The sequence below is a fragment of the Cebus imitator genome, unplaced genomic scaffold (genome assembly GCF_001604975.1).
Source record: "Cebus imitator isolate Cc_AM_T3 unplaced genomic scaffold, Cebus_imitator-1.0 Scaffold82, whole genome shotgun sequence".
Classification (NCBI taxonomy): Eukaryota; Metazoa; Chordata; class Mammalia; order Primates; family Cebidae; genus Cebus; species Cebus imitator.
The window spans coordinates 8074275-8090406 of NW_016107397.1; the positions used below are offsets into that span (position 1 = coordinate 8074275).

Consider the following 16132-nt stretch of genomic DNA (forward strand, 5'->3'; position numbering starts at 1 on the left):
AAAAAGTGACAGAGTGACATGGAGACCTCTTCAGTCACCCTTGGCAGCCTCTGATTGACTGAAATCTGGCGGATGGAACCTGAAGACGCAACTGGGTCACTGGGGCCTGGAGCGGGGTGGGGGTGGGGGGTCATTTATAGCCAGTGTTCAGCTGCTTAACCGAAGCAAAGAAATGCGTTTGCAGCTTCTCCCTGGTCTTAGTACTTTTCCTTTCAACGCATCTTCCCTGTGGCAAGAATGACAGGCAGGTGCAAAGACTAAGATCCTTCCGAGGGGTTTCTCCCTGGACAGAAGGAACGATGCCTAAAAATAGAGTGACTGCCTTCTTAGTAATATTCTCTGACACTCTGAGCAGCCGAAACCAGCCATTAGAATGAGTAAAGGAAACCAAAAAAGTCCCAACGCTCACTCAGTCAAAGGAAGAATGCCCACTTCAGTCCCGTACAAAAATACAAGGAAAATGCCAGTCTTGGTGCCAGGCAGAGCTTCTGGGTCACGCTCAGGCCTCCTGGGAATGGTGGCTTCGAGGGAGGGCCTCCAGTCACTGACCCCTGGGTATTCATTCTCCAGGGACTGGGCTGTTTCTCAGGGCAGGACTCCGACCTCCTAGCAGCTGGCACAGGCTTGGATGTGACAGGCAGGCATGGCGAGGTTCATCAGAGATGAATCCTCCTCACCACGCTCCCCCCCACCCATCTCTCTCATGGCCTTCTGATTCTGTTTTGCCCAAAGAACCTTCTCAGCCACCTCCTGGAAAGCCCAGCCCAGCTTCACACCTCTGGTAGCACCTCTGGTCATGGCACATGTCGGGCCTGGCCCTGGGCCCTCCACCCTGCCCACCTTCCGGGAGGTGGCTCTGAAATGTCCCATCCAGCAGCAGAGCTGAAGGCTGCAGCCTCTGCCTGAGAAAGAGGAGCTGGAACAGGGCAGAAAAGCCCAGCAGAGGCAGGGTTACATGGCTGTGGGCTGAAAAGACAACCCAAAAGAGAAACTATTTTCCCTAAATGAAGTCAGTGAAATGGGTCTATTTAAAAAATTTCAGTTCAGAGGAAAATGTGTGTGGTTGTATCCCCAAAATCCCATTCTTCCAAGCAGCTGTGACTTCGGGTTTGGGTGACAGGGAGGACAGAGGGAAGGACGCAGCAGCTCCAACAGGACAATCCCTTCCACAGATTTAACTCCAACAAAATTCAAGCTGCATGCAGTGGGAAAGGGCCCTCTCTCTCGGCACAGGCCCAGCTCACCACCCTGCAGGGGGCTGTGGTACCCACTGAGATCCCTGGCAAAGCACAGATTCTAAGCCCTCCCTCTGGTCACCAAATGTAGCAGCGTTTTGTATCAAAAGACAACAGGAATTGCAAATGTCTTGCACCAAACCCAACAACAAGAAAAGCAGAGAGTATGTGGGTGATGAAAACCATGTCCTGAGCACTGAAAAACAGGCCTGGAGAAAGGAACTTGGAAAAGAAAAGGAAATTGTAAGATGCAGGAAAACAATCTAAGGGACAGAACTGGGCGAGAGATCATTTGTTATATTCTAAATTCTACCCTTACTTCCAAGAGCCGAAATACATTACCCGGGAACCTCCAGAGCTGAGTCCCGTCTATAGATTACTCCTGTCTTCATAGCAGCACATGTGAACTATTTAAAGTATTCTTATTAAATAATATTGCTTCGAAGTGGCGGTACTGTCAAGGAGGCTCGAGGCAAGACTGTGGGTAAACACGTTTTCATCGGGAGTGTGAGGCCGTCACTGTGGCCGCCCCTTACCACAGACCCACTGCAGCCAGGCCGCACCCCGGGGGCCGACGAGGCCTCCATCCAGCATTCCGGGGCTCTGCATTTGTGAAGAGCCTCACAATCTGGTTTTGTAACTTATTCTAGCGTAAGGAGCGCGTGATTCCGCCCTGACACGTGAGGCGGCACGCTGGTGATTCTAAAGCCTTTTTTGGGGGGGGCTCTGAGAGGGGAGAGGAGGAGCCCAGGATGGACTTAGGGTGTCCTCCCTACAGAGGTCAACAGTTCGTCATCCCGCGTGAAGTCACTCAAGGACAAAGCAGAATGTGAAGCTTTTGAAGCCAAACAGACCCTGCGCTCCCGCCGGCTCTGAAAGCTAAGGGGAAAATCCTCTCCTCTGATGCATCCCCATGTTAAACTACGTTTCCATTTTTCCTACTGAGGTCTGTTCTTTGTCTCTATAAAAACACTGGTTTCAAAGTCAAAGAAAAGCTTTTTCTTCCTCCTGAACTTGCTGAGCCGCCTGAAGAAGGAATTTCTCTCTCTCTCAAGGGGGACCTTGCTCAGGGCTTTCTAAGAGTCACAGGGCCCTTGGGTGTTCCAGGGAGAGCCCACTTCGTGTAGAGGACATAAGAGCATTCGCTGAAGGACGCCTGTGATCTCAAACAGTACAGAAACGGACCCAGGAGTCAGGGGGCCGAGGTTCAGGTGGACTGAAACTTCTTGGGGCCCTGGCAGTCTGGAGGGGGGTAGGACGAGGCCACCCCACCCTGGCCCAACTCCACCAAATCCATCCCCTCCCTGCTTGAGAGGCCCACAGCGTGGTACCTAGGATCAGGGAACACTCTGCAACTCAGAAACTCATCTCCACCTTTTTCACTTGGCATGGTTCTTAAAGAAAAAGGAAATACGAATAAACAGCAAATCCCAAAGAGGAACAACCAGACCTTGGGAGGGAAACTGAGGGGTGAGTGTGAGGTGCACAAGCCTCTGCCTGCCCGGTCATGGTCCCCCTGCAGTGTCTCCCAGTGCTGCCTCGAAGGTCTCTGCATGGGAACCTGACAGCAGCATCTCATTTCACTCAGAGCACACGGCGGCCTCTAATGTGAAGCCAGCGGGACAGGATGGGGTGCTGCAGAACCATGAGGCCCTGAGGCCCGATTGGTGAGGGACTGACGTTGAGGTTTTTAGGAATGTAGAAAGAGCCAAAGAGGGATGCTCTATCTGGGTCCCTCAAAGGCATGAGTGACAGGTCCCATCCTCCATGGAGGCCAGGTGTCACTGGGAGAACGTCTGCACGGTAGGAAAGACACAAGTGGCTGAAGACAGGCACACGCTGGGACGCCGGGCACTGTGCCCTCCACGGCCAGGTCTCCCTGAGCTCCTCCGGCTCTACTGCTCTGTGGACACCGGGCTGTTTGCAGAAGCTGGCAAGAGAGAGGGTGCCCTGAGCCACCTGCTGCCCTAGCAGTTGGGGGACACTCAGGACCTGCCTTCCCAATTCTCAGGGGCCACCAGATGGTCTCGGTGGGAGGCCTGTGCTCAGCCACTTCAGATGTTTTCTTTTGGGACTTACCTCCTATTCAAAGCAGATGTCTTCTTGTATTTGGTAAACCTGGCAAGTTACTGAGCAGGAAGCAGGAAAGAGAAGTGGGTTACCGGGCCCATGGGCTCTGAGGGAGCCCCTTTCAGAACAGGGCAAAGTGGGAGGGGCCCTTCCCAAAGCCACCACTGTGACCTGCTGTTCTCATTCACGGACCATGCCCCCAGCCCCTGGTTAAAGGATAGCAGACCCTCAGCCTCTGCTGTGACCCTAGCATGGGGCTGGAATCAAGTTTCTTTTGCTTCCTGCATTCCTGCATATTGCTAGGGTCAACTCAGCCTTGACAACCTAGAGAAGGTTCTTGGGTTCCTGGTTCCCCACAGCTTAGGGTCACAGGCGGCTGGGACTGGGGGCTGAGGCTCTCCTGGTCCCCCTGGCCTGTGCTCTTGCTTCTGCGAATGAGCCTGGCTGGGAGGCGCTTGCTGGGCCGCCTCAGGGCACACCAGGAGGGCTGGGGCCAGATATGGTACCTGCTCCGAGGACCAAATACGCTTTCAAAATCTCATGGTTATGAGCCCGGAGCAGTGGGTCCAGGACCCAGCCGTCCTCTCCTTGCCCTGCTCCGAGTCTGAGCTGACCCCTAGTCTGAGCTGACCACTTCCCTTTGTCCCTCTTTGCAGTCGCTGCAGAAGCTACATAGCGCTGACTCCCCACACGGCAGGATGCAGCCCTGAGGTCCTTCCTGTGCTCACTACCCCCCAGCTCCACCCACCAACCCCTTTCCACGCCCTCGGCATTGAAGCAGTAAAATCGGTGAGAATCCTACCACTAACAGAAAGAACGTGCTCGTCTCAAAAGCTGGGAAAGCAAGTGGGTCAAAGCCAGCCTGAGCAGACCAGGGTGAGAGGCTACCTCACATTTTGTGACCAACTTGTGGTACACAGCGCTCCCTGCAGACATCAGCTTGCAGAAAGAGGCCGACCTGCAGCAGCTCAAAAGCAAACAGAACTCCCCCATGAGGGTGGCCACACAGCCCTGGGGATACACGGTCACCATGGGGGAGAGGGCAGTAGCAGGCGATCACAGAGGCCCCCACTGACGGTACTGGCTCAGGCCACGCAGGCGCCAGTGTCAGGGAGCATCTCTGACCACCACGCCTCGTTCCCTCATGCCACGCACGCACACACCAGGCAGCACGGAAAGCAAAGGACCACAGACAACAGCAGGAGCCGCACATGTGGCACGGAGCGCGATCTCTCACCCTCCATGGACGGAACTGCACCTGGGACACCCGGCTGTGTTCGCCTCACCCCTACTTCTCTGAAACCTCACCCAAGGCAACAGGTATGGACTTCCACAAACAGCTTATTTCCCATGGAAAGGTTAGTGCCATAGAAACGACTCGTTTGGGGGGCTTATAAAAACAATGGAACAGGGGAAGGAAATAGAACAGGGGTTTTCTCTATCTAGGTGGAAGGAAGGGCCCACAGAAGTTCTGCACTTGTCCTAGGGTCGGGGACTCTGATGGGGCCACGGGCGCCCCCACTCCGCCACACAGCACGTCGCTCCTCCTGCACTGCCTTGAATCGCTTTGGAAAGCATTCTCCTTTCTTCTTCAAGGAGACACCTGCCCAGCCACCTCCCTCAGACGCCTTCCAGGCACCTGGGTTCCTCTGTGGCTCTCCTGCTGAGGGCCGGGTGGAGGCTGCTTTGCTGGTGAGAGGATGTGATGAGGAGGACGGGTGACTCCCAGAAACACCGCTCCTCTGGCATTTCTGGAGCTCAGTGTCGAATCTGCCACTGTTTCTTGTTGTGGTCCCCAACAGGAGGGCTGGCGTTGGAACGGCCAGCAAAGCTGATGGCTGACCTTTATGGGGACACCTCACACCTCTCAAGACACACGGAAGGACTCCTCTCTCCTCCCTCCCCGAGCTGGGCGCAACGTTAGACAGCTCTGGCTCAATGCTGCTCAGTGACGAGGCTCTAGGTGACCCTGGCCGTCTTGATGGAAGTGCAGGGCAGCCTTCCTCAGGGACCCCGGAGCCGCCCTACTGGCTGCAGCATCCCGTCCTCCTCCAGTTCTCACTATGTCAACAAAACCAGTGGAGTTGGTGGGGCCGGGGCGTCCAGGCGCAGGAGCCGCTGCTGCCGGGGTGGGGCCTCCCATCTGCTCACGGACGGACCAGGGAGGGCCTCTGCAGCTTCGGGCAGGAGAAACGGTTCCAATTGAAAACAGCAGAGCAAGGTGGGAGTGGTAAGGACACTGTAACTGAGTGAAAAAGCAGCTTGAGCAGATGGCGCTTGGCACTGTCGGGTCCACTGTGGCCGTCAGCACTGGGACATTGGAGCCGCGGGAGGATTTGGGAAGGTCTGGCCTGCAGAGCAGTGGCCCAACGGTCTCCGGCAGTGTGATGCCTGCAGCCGGCGGATCCAGGGCCATCTTTCATCCGTGGACCTTCCACAGTGAATACCAATCCGGGAAGCTGTGGCTCTTACTTGAAGTTATCAGACAGAGCAGGTTTACCCTCCGAGAGGGTTAATGCCGGCGGGAACCCCGGACCGCAGCCAGTCATCAGACCATCAGCAGTGGAAATCCTCAAAAATAGATGATCCCTTTTGTGTCTGCCTCAGGTGTACAATGAAGTCTGAATTCCATATTTAAACAAAGAAAAACTTGAGGTCCGAAGTGAAACCGGACACTCCCCGAGTTAATGCCAACACTCTCTACGTCACGTTCCGGGCAGAGAGGCTACTAGACGGTCCGTGGTGTGGCAGCAGCTCCTGGCTTCCCCAATAGGCCTCCGTCCAGTGCCTGGGCCTCCCCTATGGCCTCAGGGTGTGCCTTGCTGCGTTTCTGTCCGTCCTCCCAGGACAAAGGCAGCTGGCCGTGTAGCGTGGAGCGGGCAGAGCTATCTTGACACATTCCTCGAGATGCTGAACTACAGCCTCCTCCCCACGCCTGACAGGGAGGCCTGGGGAGAGGCAAAGGACATGAAAGCAAAGAATTCCCAGAATCATACAATCAGTTGTCTGAACTTGTTTATGTTTTTGTTTTAAACCACGGGAGGACAGGCGATAACATGGAAAGGGCTGGGTATGTCCAGGTGCCGCCGATGCCCGCAGGCTGCTGTGGGCTGTCCTCCGTCCGTGGGTGCGGCCGCCTGTGCTGCTGGGTCCAGCTCCGGGGTCTCCGCTGGGTGAGTCCCACTCCCCTGCGTGCAGGTGACCTCATTCCCCCGTGCCTGGCCCCTGGGGGCCGGCAGCTGCGATCACTCCGGCCGGTGTGGTCGCAGTCCCACTGGGCTCCTCCACCCGAGACCTTTTGACCTCAGGCTCTCCAGTGGAGGAGGCGGAGGCAGAGGCGGTGGTGGCAGTGGCTGGGGTGGTGGTGGCCGTGGCGGGGACGGCTGCTGCTGACTCCTTGGCCCCCACCTCGCATACCCGGGTGACCACCACCGGTGAGGACGAACTCGCTTGGGCTGCAAGGAGCTGCAGAGGGCTGGTGAGGGCTGGAGTGGAGGAAGAAGAGGGTAACTCTAGGGTCTGGTTGGAACCAAGCTGTTTTTTTCCGAATAGAGGCCCAAGTCACCCACACAGGGGCTAAGCCACCGAGCAGAGGAGCTGAGTGTACCTTGCTGTCCCCTCCCCACCAGGTCTGTCATGTCCTTGCTGGCCCCAGCCTGCTAGGTGGAAGTCCCTCTCATTGCTGTGTCTGGATCCTGGGGGACATCAATGGGTTGCCCCACTCCTTTACACAGATGCATCGCCCTGAGCTATCCCACTGACACCCCACCCAGCACCCTGGCTTCCTGCACCCCGCCTGGCACCCTGGTGCCCCTGGGTTCCTGCACCCCAGCTCTCCTCCTTCCTTTTCTGACCTCCTGCCTCACCCCATGGAGTGTGAACTCCAGACAATGGGCAGATCTGGGCTTTCCTTCCACCTTCTTTCCTTTTTTTTTTTTTTTTTTTTTTTTAAAGGGACAGAGTTATCACTCTGTCACCCAGGCTGGCATGTAGTGGAAAAATTATAGCTCACTACAGCCTCACTCTCCTGAGCAGCTGGGACCACAAGTGTGCGACACCACACCTGGGCAAGTTTTGGAGTCTTATGTAGAGAAGGGGTTTTGCTATTTTGCCTAGGCTGGTCTTGAACTGGGCTCAAGCGATCTGCCTGCCGCAGGCTCCCAAAGTGCTGGGCTGAAAAGTGTGAGCCACAGAGCCCGGCCCCTTCCACCCTCTTTTCTTAGTGCTGTCCCAGTGCCTGGAGTACAGCAGGTACTCAATAAACTGAACTGTGAGGAGGATCGGGCAATACTGGAGAAACGTTCTCATGCTGCACTGACTACCAGGAGCCACAGAGCTTGGGAGGTGGCGCAGAGAACGGGGCGGGGCCTCACCGTAAGCGTTGCCGGCTAAGCTGTTTGTGGGAACTGCATGCTTTCCATTCTGAGTGACGGCCCGGACTGGAAGATGGTGCTGGCCGAGGGTCACGGGTGTGGCAGGCTGCAGGATGGTGACTGTGTGTCCGGGGACCCCTGGGGCCATCTGGCTGGCCACTGTCTGGATGACTCCACTGGCTGCCGGGATTGTGGCAAACGCAATGGTGGGTTTCTCCTCTAGGCCTGCAGGACAGGAACCAAGTTAGCATCACACTCAGCCAACAGGACAATCGATTTCCTCGATGCCTGGGCAGCAGGTTGGCCAAGAGGGGGAGTGAGGTCGGCACTGGGAAAAATGGGTTCGCCAGAGGAAAATCTCATGGGTGAAATAGGTTTGGGAAGAAAACAACTGCTAGGGTTTTAAAGTAATATTTTACTTATTTACTTATTTTTTTGAGACAGGGTTTTGCCGCTCTTGTCACCCAACTGGAGTGCAATGGCACAGTCTCGGCTCATTGTAACGCCACTTCCGGGGTTCAAGCGAATCTCCTGCCTCAGCCTCCCGAGTGGCTGGGATCACAGGCGCGCACCACCACACCTGGCTAATTTTTTTATTTTTAGTAGAGACAGGGTTTTACCATGTTGGCCAGGCTGGTCTCGAACTCCTGACCTTGTGATCTGCCTGCCTTGGCCTCCCAAAGTGCTGGGACGACAGGCATAAGCCACCACGCCCAGCCTAGACTTAGCTTTAATCAACCCAAATTCAGTCTGAGAAAGCAAATGTATTACTGGGAATGAAATGATCTGAGTAGAGCTGTACCTTGGTCTTCCTTCAGTATTATGGCAGTACTGAAACAAAAACCACCACCGAGATGAAGTCAAGGGAGGTGAGTGAAGTCAGAGGATGCTGCCCATCTGAAGGTGTTCCAGAGACGGTCTTATGTGGGGTGGGGGTCAGCTGCATGTTCAGTATCTACCCCTGTCAATCCCTGGGATCAGATTCCTTTTAGCAGTTCAGAACTATCTTTTCCCTAAATGACTTTTAAAGTCTCCTTATGAGGGAGTAGAAAAGAACAGTCTTCCCAGGCTCATTCTTTCTCCCGTAGAAAATACTAAATTCCAAATTTATGCAAGGCCACAGCACAACTTAATTCAATGTTACCTTAAGGCAAGGACACAGCTGCATGCATCCGAGGGCATATTCAACAAGGAAGGATGCATCTGTGGACAGTCATGCTTTTTTTTGGTGTGTGAGATAAGGTCTGGCTCTGTCACCCAGGCTGGAGTGCAGTGGCGCAATCTCGCTCACTGCAACCTCTGCCTCCAGGGTTTAAGCGATTCTCCTGCCTCTGCCTCCCAAGCAGCTGGGACTACAGGAGCGCACCACCATGCCCAGCTAATTTTTGTATTTTTATTAGAGCAGGGTTTCACTGTGTTGGCCAGGCTGATCTTGAACTTCTGACCTCAAGTGAGCCACCTGCTTTGGCCTCTCAAAGTGCTGGGATTACAGGTGTAAGCCACCGCACCTGGCTCATACTGATTTAAAAGGACATGGCAGCGAGAGGCAGAGGCGGAGAATCATCCTCCTCAAGCCCCAGGCCCACGCCGATGGCGCTGCCTTCAGGACCTGCTGGCTGGGACCACCACGGAGAGTCCTGTGAAGGCTGCCGGCCACGGCCGCATTACCTCTGGCCTCGCTGCCCAGGTCCAGCACAGCTGCGCCCGCTGCATCGTGGGAGCTCCCTGCCGAGCCCTGGCTGGTGAGGATGTATCCGTTGGCCGAACTGGCAGACGTGGTGACCACCCTGACCATGGTGACGGTGGGGGCCTGCTGCACGACGTGGATGGCATGGCCCGCGGGCTGCTGTGAGGTCACGATGGAGGCGGGCATGTAGGCCACAGGCTTGGCCACGAGGCTGGATGGTCGGGGTGGCACGGCCATGATCACTGGCTGGGCGCTGACGGGGGAGCCTGCACGGAGGGTGCGGAGTGGACAGTGACCCCTCCTGTGCCCTGAGAGTCCCGTCCCACCCCGCAAGAGGGCCGCCCGCTCCTTACCAGGTGCGCTTTGGGAATACCGGTACTCTGGGACAGAAGCTAACTTGGACCCGAAGTCAGGGTCATGTGGAATGGGGGAGCCCTCCCGAGACAGGCACTCTGGGGTCTGCAGGCCGCTGGAGCGAGGGGACATCAGCCCGGGGTGTGTGGGTGAAGCTGGAGCGCTCCTGGAGAAGAGGGAAGGACCTTGGCAGTCAGCACCCGCCCGTGCTGAGGGATGGGAGGACGTTTCCGAGACATTACGCAGCTCAGTGTCGTCAGTGTCACCCCGTCCTCCACCCACGCCCTCTGGAGCTCATCTCCGTCCGCCATTCAGGCAGTGAGATCCACCTCCTGTAACCTGAACCCAGCGTTTAAAACTCCATTTGAGGGGGGCTGCACGGGCCCTCCATTAGTGTTCACTTCTACCACGGCCAGCCAGTTGTCTATGAAAATGGCTCAGACCTTCTGTATCAAAACACATCAGCTTCTGTTTGGTAGGCCATTCTCCTGGCCTGGAGGGGCCTCCTTCCTCCCATCACCCAAGCAGATTCTATCAGCACATCTGCTTCCACAACTCCAAGGGTGACCTTAAAGATGGGACCCTACCCTCCCTGCAAGTCCTCCTCACACACAGCTCCCCAGACAGCGCTGGACACACAAAGCAAGTCCCAGCCACTTCCCCTGGCTGACAGACTGCCCTACAGGTGAAAAATGACACTGGCAACTGTCAGGGGTTTGTCTGTCCCACAGAGAAGACACACTGAGTCCTAACCCCCAGTACTGCAGGATGTGACCTTATTTGAAGACAGGGTCTAACAGAGGTGATCAAGTCAAAATGCCACAGTCATTCAAGTGGACCCGAATCCGATGACTGGTGTCCTCATACCAAGGGGAAGTTTGCACCCAGACACACACAGATCACAGCGCCACTTGAAGATGAAGCAGAGGTCGGGGTGATGTGCCCACAGGCCGAGGAGCGCCAGAGACCGTGGGCAGCCATGGTGGAGGCTTGGGGAGACTCCCTGCAGCCTCAGAGGGACCCAGCCCTCCTGACATCTTGACCTTGGACTTCCAGCCTCCCTCCAGGACTGAGACAGTCATCATTTGTGTAAGCCGCCCAGTGTGCAGGTGCTTGTTTCAACAGCCCTAGTAACCTAATGGTGCAACAAAATTTCTCTCCACATTCTTTAGGCGATGCTGTGTTCTGGAAAAGCAGGGCTCTGTTGAAATCTTCCAAATGATGTTCAAACACTTTTTTGAATTCCTACCTTAACCATACGCCCAGTTCACCTGAGAACCACCCTGCCAGACCCTATGCCCGAAATTAATTTTCAGATATTTCAATCCCTTCCTTCCTTTCTTCCTCCTTCCCTCCTTTCTTCCCTCCTTTCTTCCCTCCTTCCTTCCTCCTTCCCTTCTTCCCTCCTTCCTTCCTCTCTCCATCCCTCCTTTCCCTTCCCTTCTTTTCTTCCCTCCCTTCCTCCCTTATTTCCTTTCACGGAGTTTTACTCTTGTCACCCAGGCTGGAGTGCAGTGGCGTGATCTCAGCTCACTGAAACCTCCACCTCCCGAGCTCAAGTGATTCTTGTGCCTCAGCCTCCCGAGTAGCTGAGATTATAGGCATTCGCCACCATGCCTGGCTAATTTTTCTATTTTCAGTAGAGAAGAGGTTTCTCCATGTTGGCCAGGCTGGTCTCAAACTCCCCACCACAGGTGATCTGCCTGCCTCGGCCTCCCAAAGTGCTGGGATTACAGGCGTGAGCCACCGCACCCAGCCAGATATTTCAATCTTTCATCGAATCGTGTTGGAAATAGAATTTGGAAATGGGAAGCATGAGATGCTAACGTGTCCTTCCACAGGGAAGGATTTCCGAGAGGGCCTCTTGGGAGATCTCCTCCCCCACATTAGCATGGGCTCATCCGATGGGCAACCTTGGGAAGAGCCACCCAAGCTCCTCCAGACCGGGCTTGGCCAGGACAGAGCTGGGCAGGGGTGGCCCTGACCCACCAGGTGGGTGGCAGAGGCCGGGGGAGGGTCTGTCCCCCCCCCATCTGCAGCAGAGCCACGTTCCCCAACATCTGTGAAAAGCAAAGGCAGCTGTGGGCTCCCCAAGTCATACCCCGAGTCTGTCCCTTCAAAGACTGGCTCTCCCTGGGTCCTCTCTCACTGCAGCAGATAGCTCGGAGCCAACAAAAGCACCGCAAGCTGCAAGCCACTCACTCCTGGCCTTAGGAACTTTCCCACTGCTACACACATTTCCACTTCCTTTTTTTTTTAGATGGAGTCCTGCTCTGCTGCCCAGGCTGGAGTGCTGTGGTACGATCTCAGCTCACTGTAACCTCCTCATCCCGGGTTCAAGCAATTCTTTGCCTCAGGCTCCTGAGTGACTGGGATTACAGGCGTCCGCCACCATACCTGTAATTTTTCTATTTTTTAGTAGAGGCTAATTTTTCTTTTAGTAGAGACAGGGTTTTACCATGTTGGCCAGGCTGCTCTCAAACTGACCTGGTGATCTGCCCGCCTCGGCACCCCAAAGTGCTGAGGTTACAGGTGTGAGCCACTGCGCCAGCCCATATTTCTGCTTCTAAGAACTAATACGTTATTATTAGTAGAATAGTCAGTGGCTTACTTAGTAACATTACTATTTTAGGAATTCCTGGTCTTGAGATGTTCTCTCAAAACAAAAACAAAACAAAAAAATGGTGAGTCTTTAAGTGCCAAAAAGAGCAGTCACCCCTCAGTATCTGAGGGGAGGGCGTTGCAGCTAACAAATCTCCAGACGCTCAACCAAGTTCCTCATATATATGGTGTCGCATTTGCATACAACCTATGTACATTCTCCTGTAAGCTTTAAATCATATCCAGGGTACTTAGAATTCCTAACTCAATGTACATGCTATGTAAATGGCTACTGTAATGTGTATTGTTTCATTTGTATTACTTTTTTTTTGAAAAATTTTTTTTTCAGTCAAAGTTTTGCTCATATCACCCAGGCTGGAGTGCAACGGTGCAATCTCAGCTCACTGCAACCTCTGCCTCCTGGGTTCAAGTGATTCTCCTGCCTCAGCTTCCCAAGTAGCTGGAATTATAGGTGCCCACCACCATGCCCGGCTAATTTTGTATGTTTTTAGTAGAGATGAGGTTTCACCATGTTGGCCAGGCTGGTCAATTCCTGACCTCAGGTGACCCAGCCTTGGCCTCCTAGAGTGCTGGGATTACAGGTGTGAGCTACTGCACTAGCCTTTTTTTGGGACTATTTTTGACCTGTGATCAGTCGCATGCCCAGACACTGAGCCTGCAGCTATGGAGGCCGCGAATGCTGGGGGAGGGCCGACTGTGCCACGCATCCCTAAACTCCAGCCCAGCCCAGCTTTCCTAACAGCTCTAGGACAGCCACACAGAAAGCTTTACCTTGAGGACAGAGGCCCGAAGGGGGTGCGGAAGCAGGAGACGCCCCTCTGCCTCCGTTTCCGGAATGCCTGTTCCACGAGCTTGGCTTCAGAGGCAGGGTCTATACGCCAAAAAGACCCCTTCCCAGGCTCCTCCTGGGAACGTGGGACTTTAATAAAGTAACGGTTCAAAGAGAGGTTGTGTCGGATGGAATTCTGCAGGGAAGCAGAGATATTCACCCATCATCAGCAAGTCAGAAATCGAGTCCCACCTGCCCCAAATCTGCAACATAGGTGGGACCAGGGTGAGGGGAGGCCATCCCGCTGTGCAGAGCCCTTGGTGCTGTGCGGGAGTAGATGCGGGGTGCAGGCCATGCCTATCAGAATCTGACACAGCATCATTACCATTTTACAGTCTGCTTTTTTTTTATTTTTTGAGACAGGGTTTCGCTCTTGTTACCCAGGCTGGAGTGCAATGGCGCGATCTCGGCTCACCACAACCTCCGTCTCCTGGGTTCAGGCAATTCTCCTGCCTCAGCCTCCTGAGTAGCTGGGATTACAGGCACGTGCCACCATGCCCAGCTAATTTTTTGTATTTTTAGTAGAGATGGGGTTTCACCATGTTGACCAGGATGGTCTCGATCTCTTGACCTCGTGATCCACCCGCCTCGGCCTCCCAAAGTGCTGGGATTACAGGCTTGAGCCACCGCGCCCGGCCTTCTTTGTGTTTTTAAAACATTTTTTTTATTTTGAGACAGAGTCTCGCTCTGTTGCCCAGGCTGGAGTGCAGTGTCATGATCTTGGCTCACTGCAAACTCCACCTCCTGGGTTCAAGGGATTCTCCTGCCTCAGCCTTTTGAGTAGTTGGGACTACGGGTGTGGGCCACTATGTCTGGTTGATTTTTTTGTATTTTTAGTTGAGATGGGGTCTCATACTTTTGGGCTTAAGCCATCCTCCCACCTTGGCCTCCCAAAGTGCTGGAATTATAGGCGTGAGCTACTGTGCCTGGCTGTCATTACCATTCTTTACAGAAAAAGTGAAAGAGAAAGATTGATCCTGGTCTAGGAGCACGTCTGGGACAAAAACAAAACAAAAACAAACAAACAAACAAAACACTGGGTCTTAACTGGGCAAGATGGCTCAGGCCTGTAATCCCAGCACTTTGAGAGGCTGAGGCAGGTGGATCGCCGGAGGTTAGGAGTTCAAGACCAGCCTGGCCAACATGGCGAAACCCCATCTCTATTAAATAAAGTGCAAAAAATAGCTGGGCATGGTGGTGGGCACCTGTAATCCTAGCTACTCAGGAGGCTGAGGCAGGAGGATGGCTTGAACCTGGGAGGGGAAGGTTACAGTGAGCAGAGATGGCATCACTGCTCTTCAGCCAGGCAACAGAACGAGATCCTGTCAAAAAACAAAACAAAACAAAACAAAAATTAAAAAACAAAAAAACCAAAACTAGTGGATGGGCTATACTGACTTTGGAGAAAATACAGGCAAATGCAACATGTGTCAGTCATGGCTGGTGTGAACAAAGCTCTTATAATCCCATCCACAATTCAGACATGTGGGCGGTTTTATTAACAGTATATGGTGCATTTCCAACTTAGTATGGGACTGTAAGGCACAGCAAGCACAAAATCTAACAAGGTATGTCCCCATCTTCTCAGTCTGGGAAAATATCCCTCTTTTATTACTTAATTTTTTTTTTCTTTTTAGATATAGGGTCTTGTTCTGTCTCCCAGGCTGGAGTGCAGCGGAGCAATCACAGCTCACTGCAGCCTCCACCTCCCGGGCTCAAGTGATCCTCCCACCTCAGCCTCTGAGTAGCTGGGACCACAGGCGTGCACCAGCACATCCAGCTAATCTTGAGTAGAAAAGAGGTTCTCGCTATGTTGCCAGGCTGGTCTTGATCCTCCTCCTGTGTCGGCCTCTCAAAGTGCTGGGGTTCCAGGCAGGAGTCCCCTTACTGCCCTCTTTTCTGTCTATTTTCAGGGAAGCGACGTGCCTGTTAGTTTTGTGTTCTAGGGGCGTTTGGAGGCGCTCCGGGCCCAGGGCCTGCCTCACCTGCCAGCCTTTGTCGGCTGTTCGGTAGTAGGGGTAATGCTTGGTGATGTGGGCGTAGATGCCGCTCAGGGTCAGCTGCCGGTCCTGGGCAGAGGAGATGGCCTGCACGATCAGCTGCGCGTAGGAGAACGGTGGCTTGGACTCATCCTGCGGAGAGATGCGGCTCACAGGTGAGCTCCAGCAAGGTCCCCAGGTCCACACCACCCGCCCGCCACTGCTGACAGAGAGGAACCTTCCCCCGAGGACATACTCATCTCGACAATCCCAGTGCCCTCCAACGATCCCATTAAGGGGCTCACATTAAACTAGGAACAGCCGTTTTTGCCTTGTGGGAAGGAAAACTTCTGTTTTTATCATAATTTAATTCTGAAATTTCTCACCTCTTCCACAAATGGATCTTAAAACAGCTGGTGGACAGAAATGAACTAAGACAGAGTTATAAGGAGAAGGGCGCCATCCTTCTCAAGGGCTGTGTGAAGGCTCTGACGCCGGGCTGCAGTGGCAGATGAACAAGGAGCGGAGCGGGAAGGGCCCTGGTGTCAGTGCCACCCGTCACCAGCAAATGGCCAACAAGGACAATTTGGGCACGAAAAGGAGAAAGGGCCAATGGCTCTACCACCAACTTCGGCTGCATTCCTCGTGGGTCAAGACTGCCTCGAGCACACTGCCACCTGTGCCGCGTCACTACAGCCTAATCCTGGTCACCATGTGCATCATGGTGCCGGGGGGGCTCTGACCTTGGGGCTGTCTCCTCCAGACGTGTCTGCCTGCTGCTCCGATGCAGCCTTCGCTGCAAACTCTGCTGCCAGCTGCAGGTCCGAGGTCACGTTCTGCACAAAGCGGTAACTGGAGGAGCCGGCACCTCGTGGACTAGCTGGGCAGGAGTTGGGGACACTGAGAAGAGAGAAGGACACTGTAAGCTCATGGCTCTGAAAAGGGGGTCCCTGAGGGGCACAGGACTTTCAGGACCTACCGGG

At 54.3% G+C, this 16132-nt stretch overlaps 1 protein-coding gene across 1 annotated transcript in view; it reads right to left on the reverse strand.

Annotated features, from left to right (window-relative positions):
- Positions 1-7: 7 nt before the first annotated feature.
- Positions 8-16132, reverse strand: part of FOXK1 (forkhead box K1) — a 90994-nt gene continuing 74869 nt past the window's right edge. Inside the window, exons 3-9 of the mRNA XM_017533778.2 lie at positions 15893-16049; positions 15156-15302; positions 13113-13306; positions 9719-9885; positions 9347-9631; positions 7679-7903; positions 8-6790 (exon numbers count right to left, since the gene is read on the reverse strand). Of these exons, the coding sequence (XP_017389267.1) occupies positions 6510-6790; positions 7679-7903; positions 9347-9631; positions 9719-9885; positions 13113-13306; positions 15156-15302; positions 15893-16049 (1456 nt within the window). The 3' untranslated portion in view covers positions 8-6509. The remainder of the gene's footprint in view (positions 6791-7678; positions 7904-9346; positions 9632-9718; positions 9886-13112; positions 13307-15155; positions 15303-15892; positions 16050-16132) is intronic.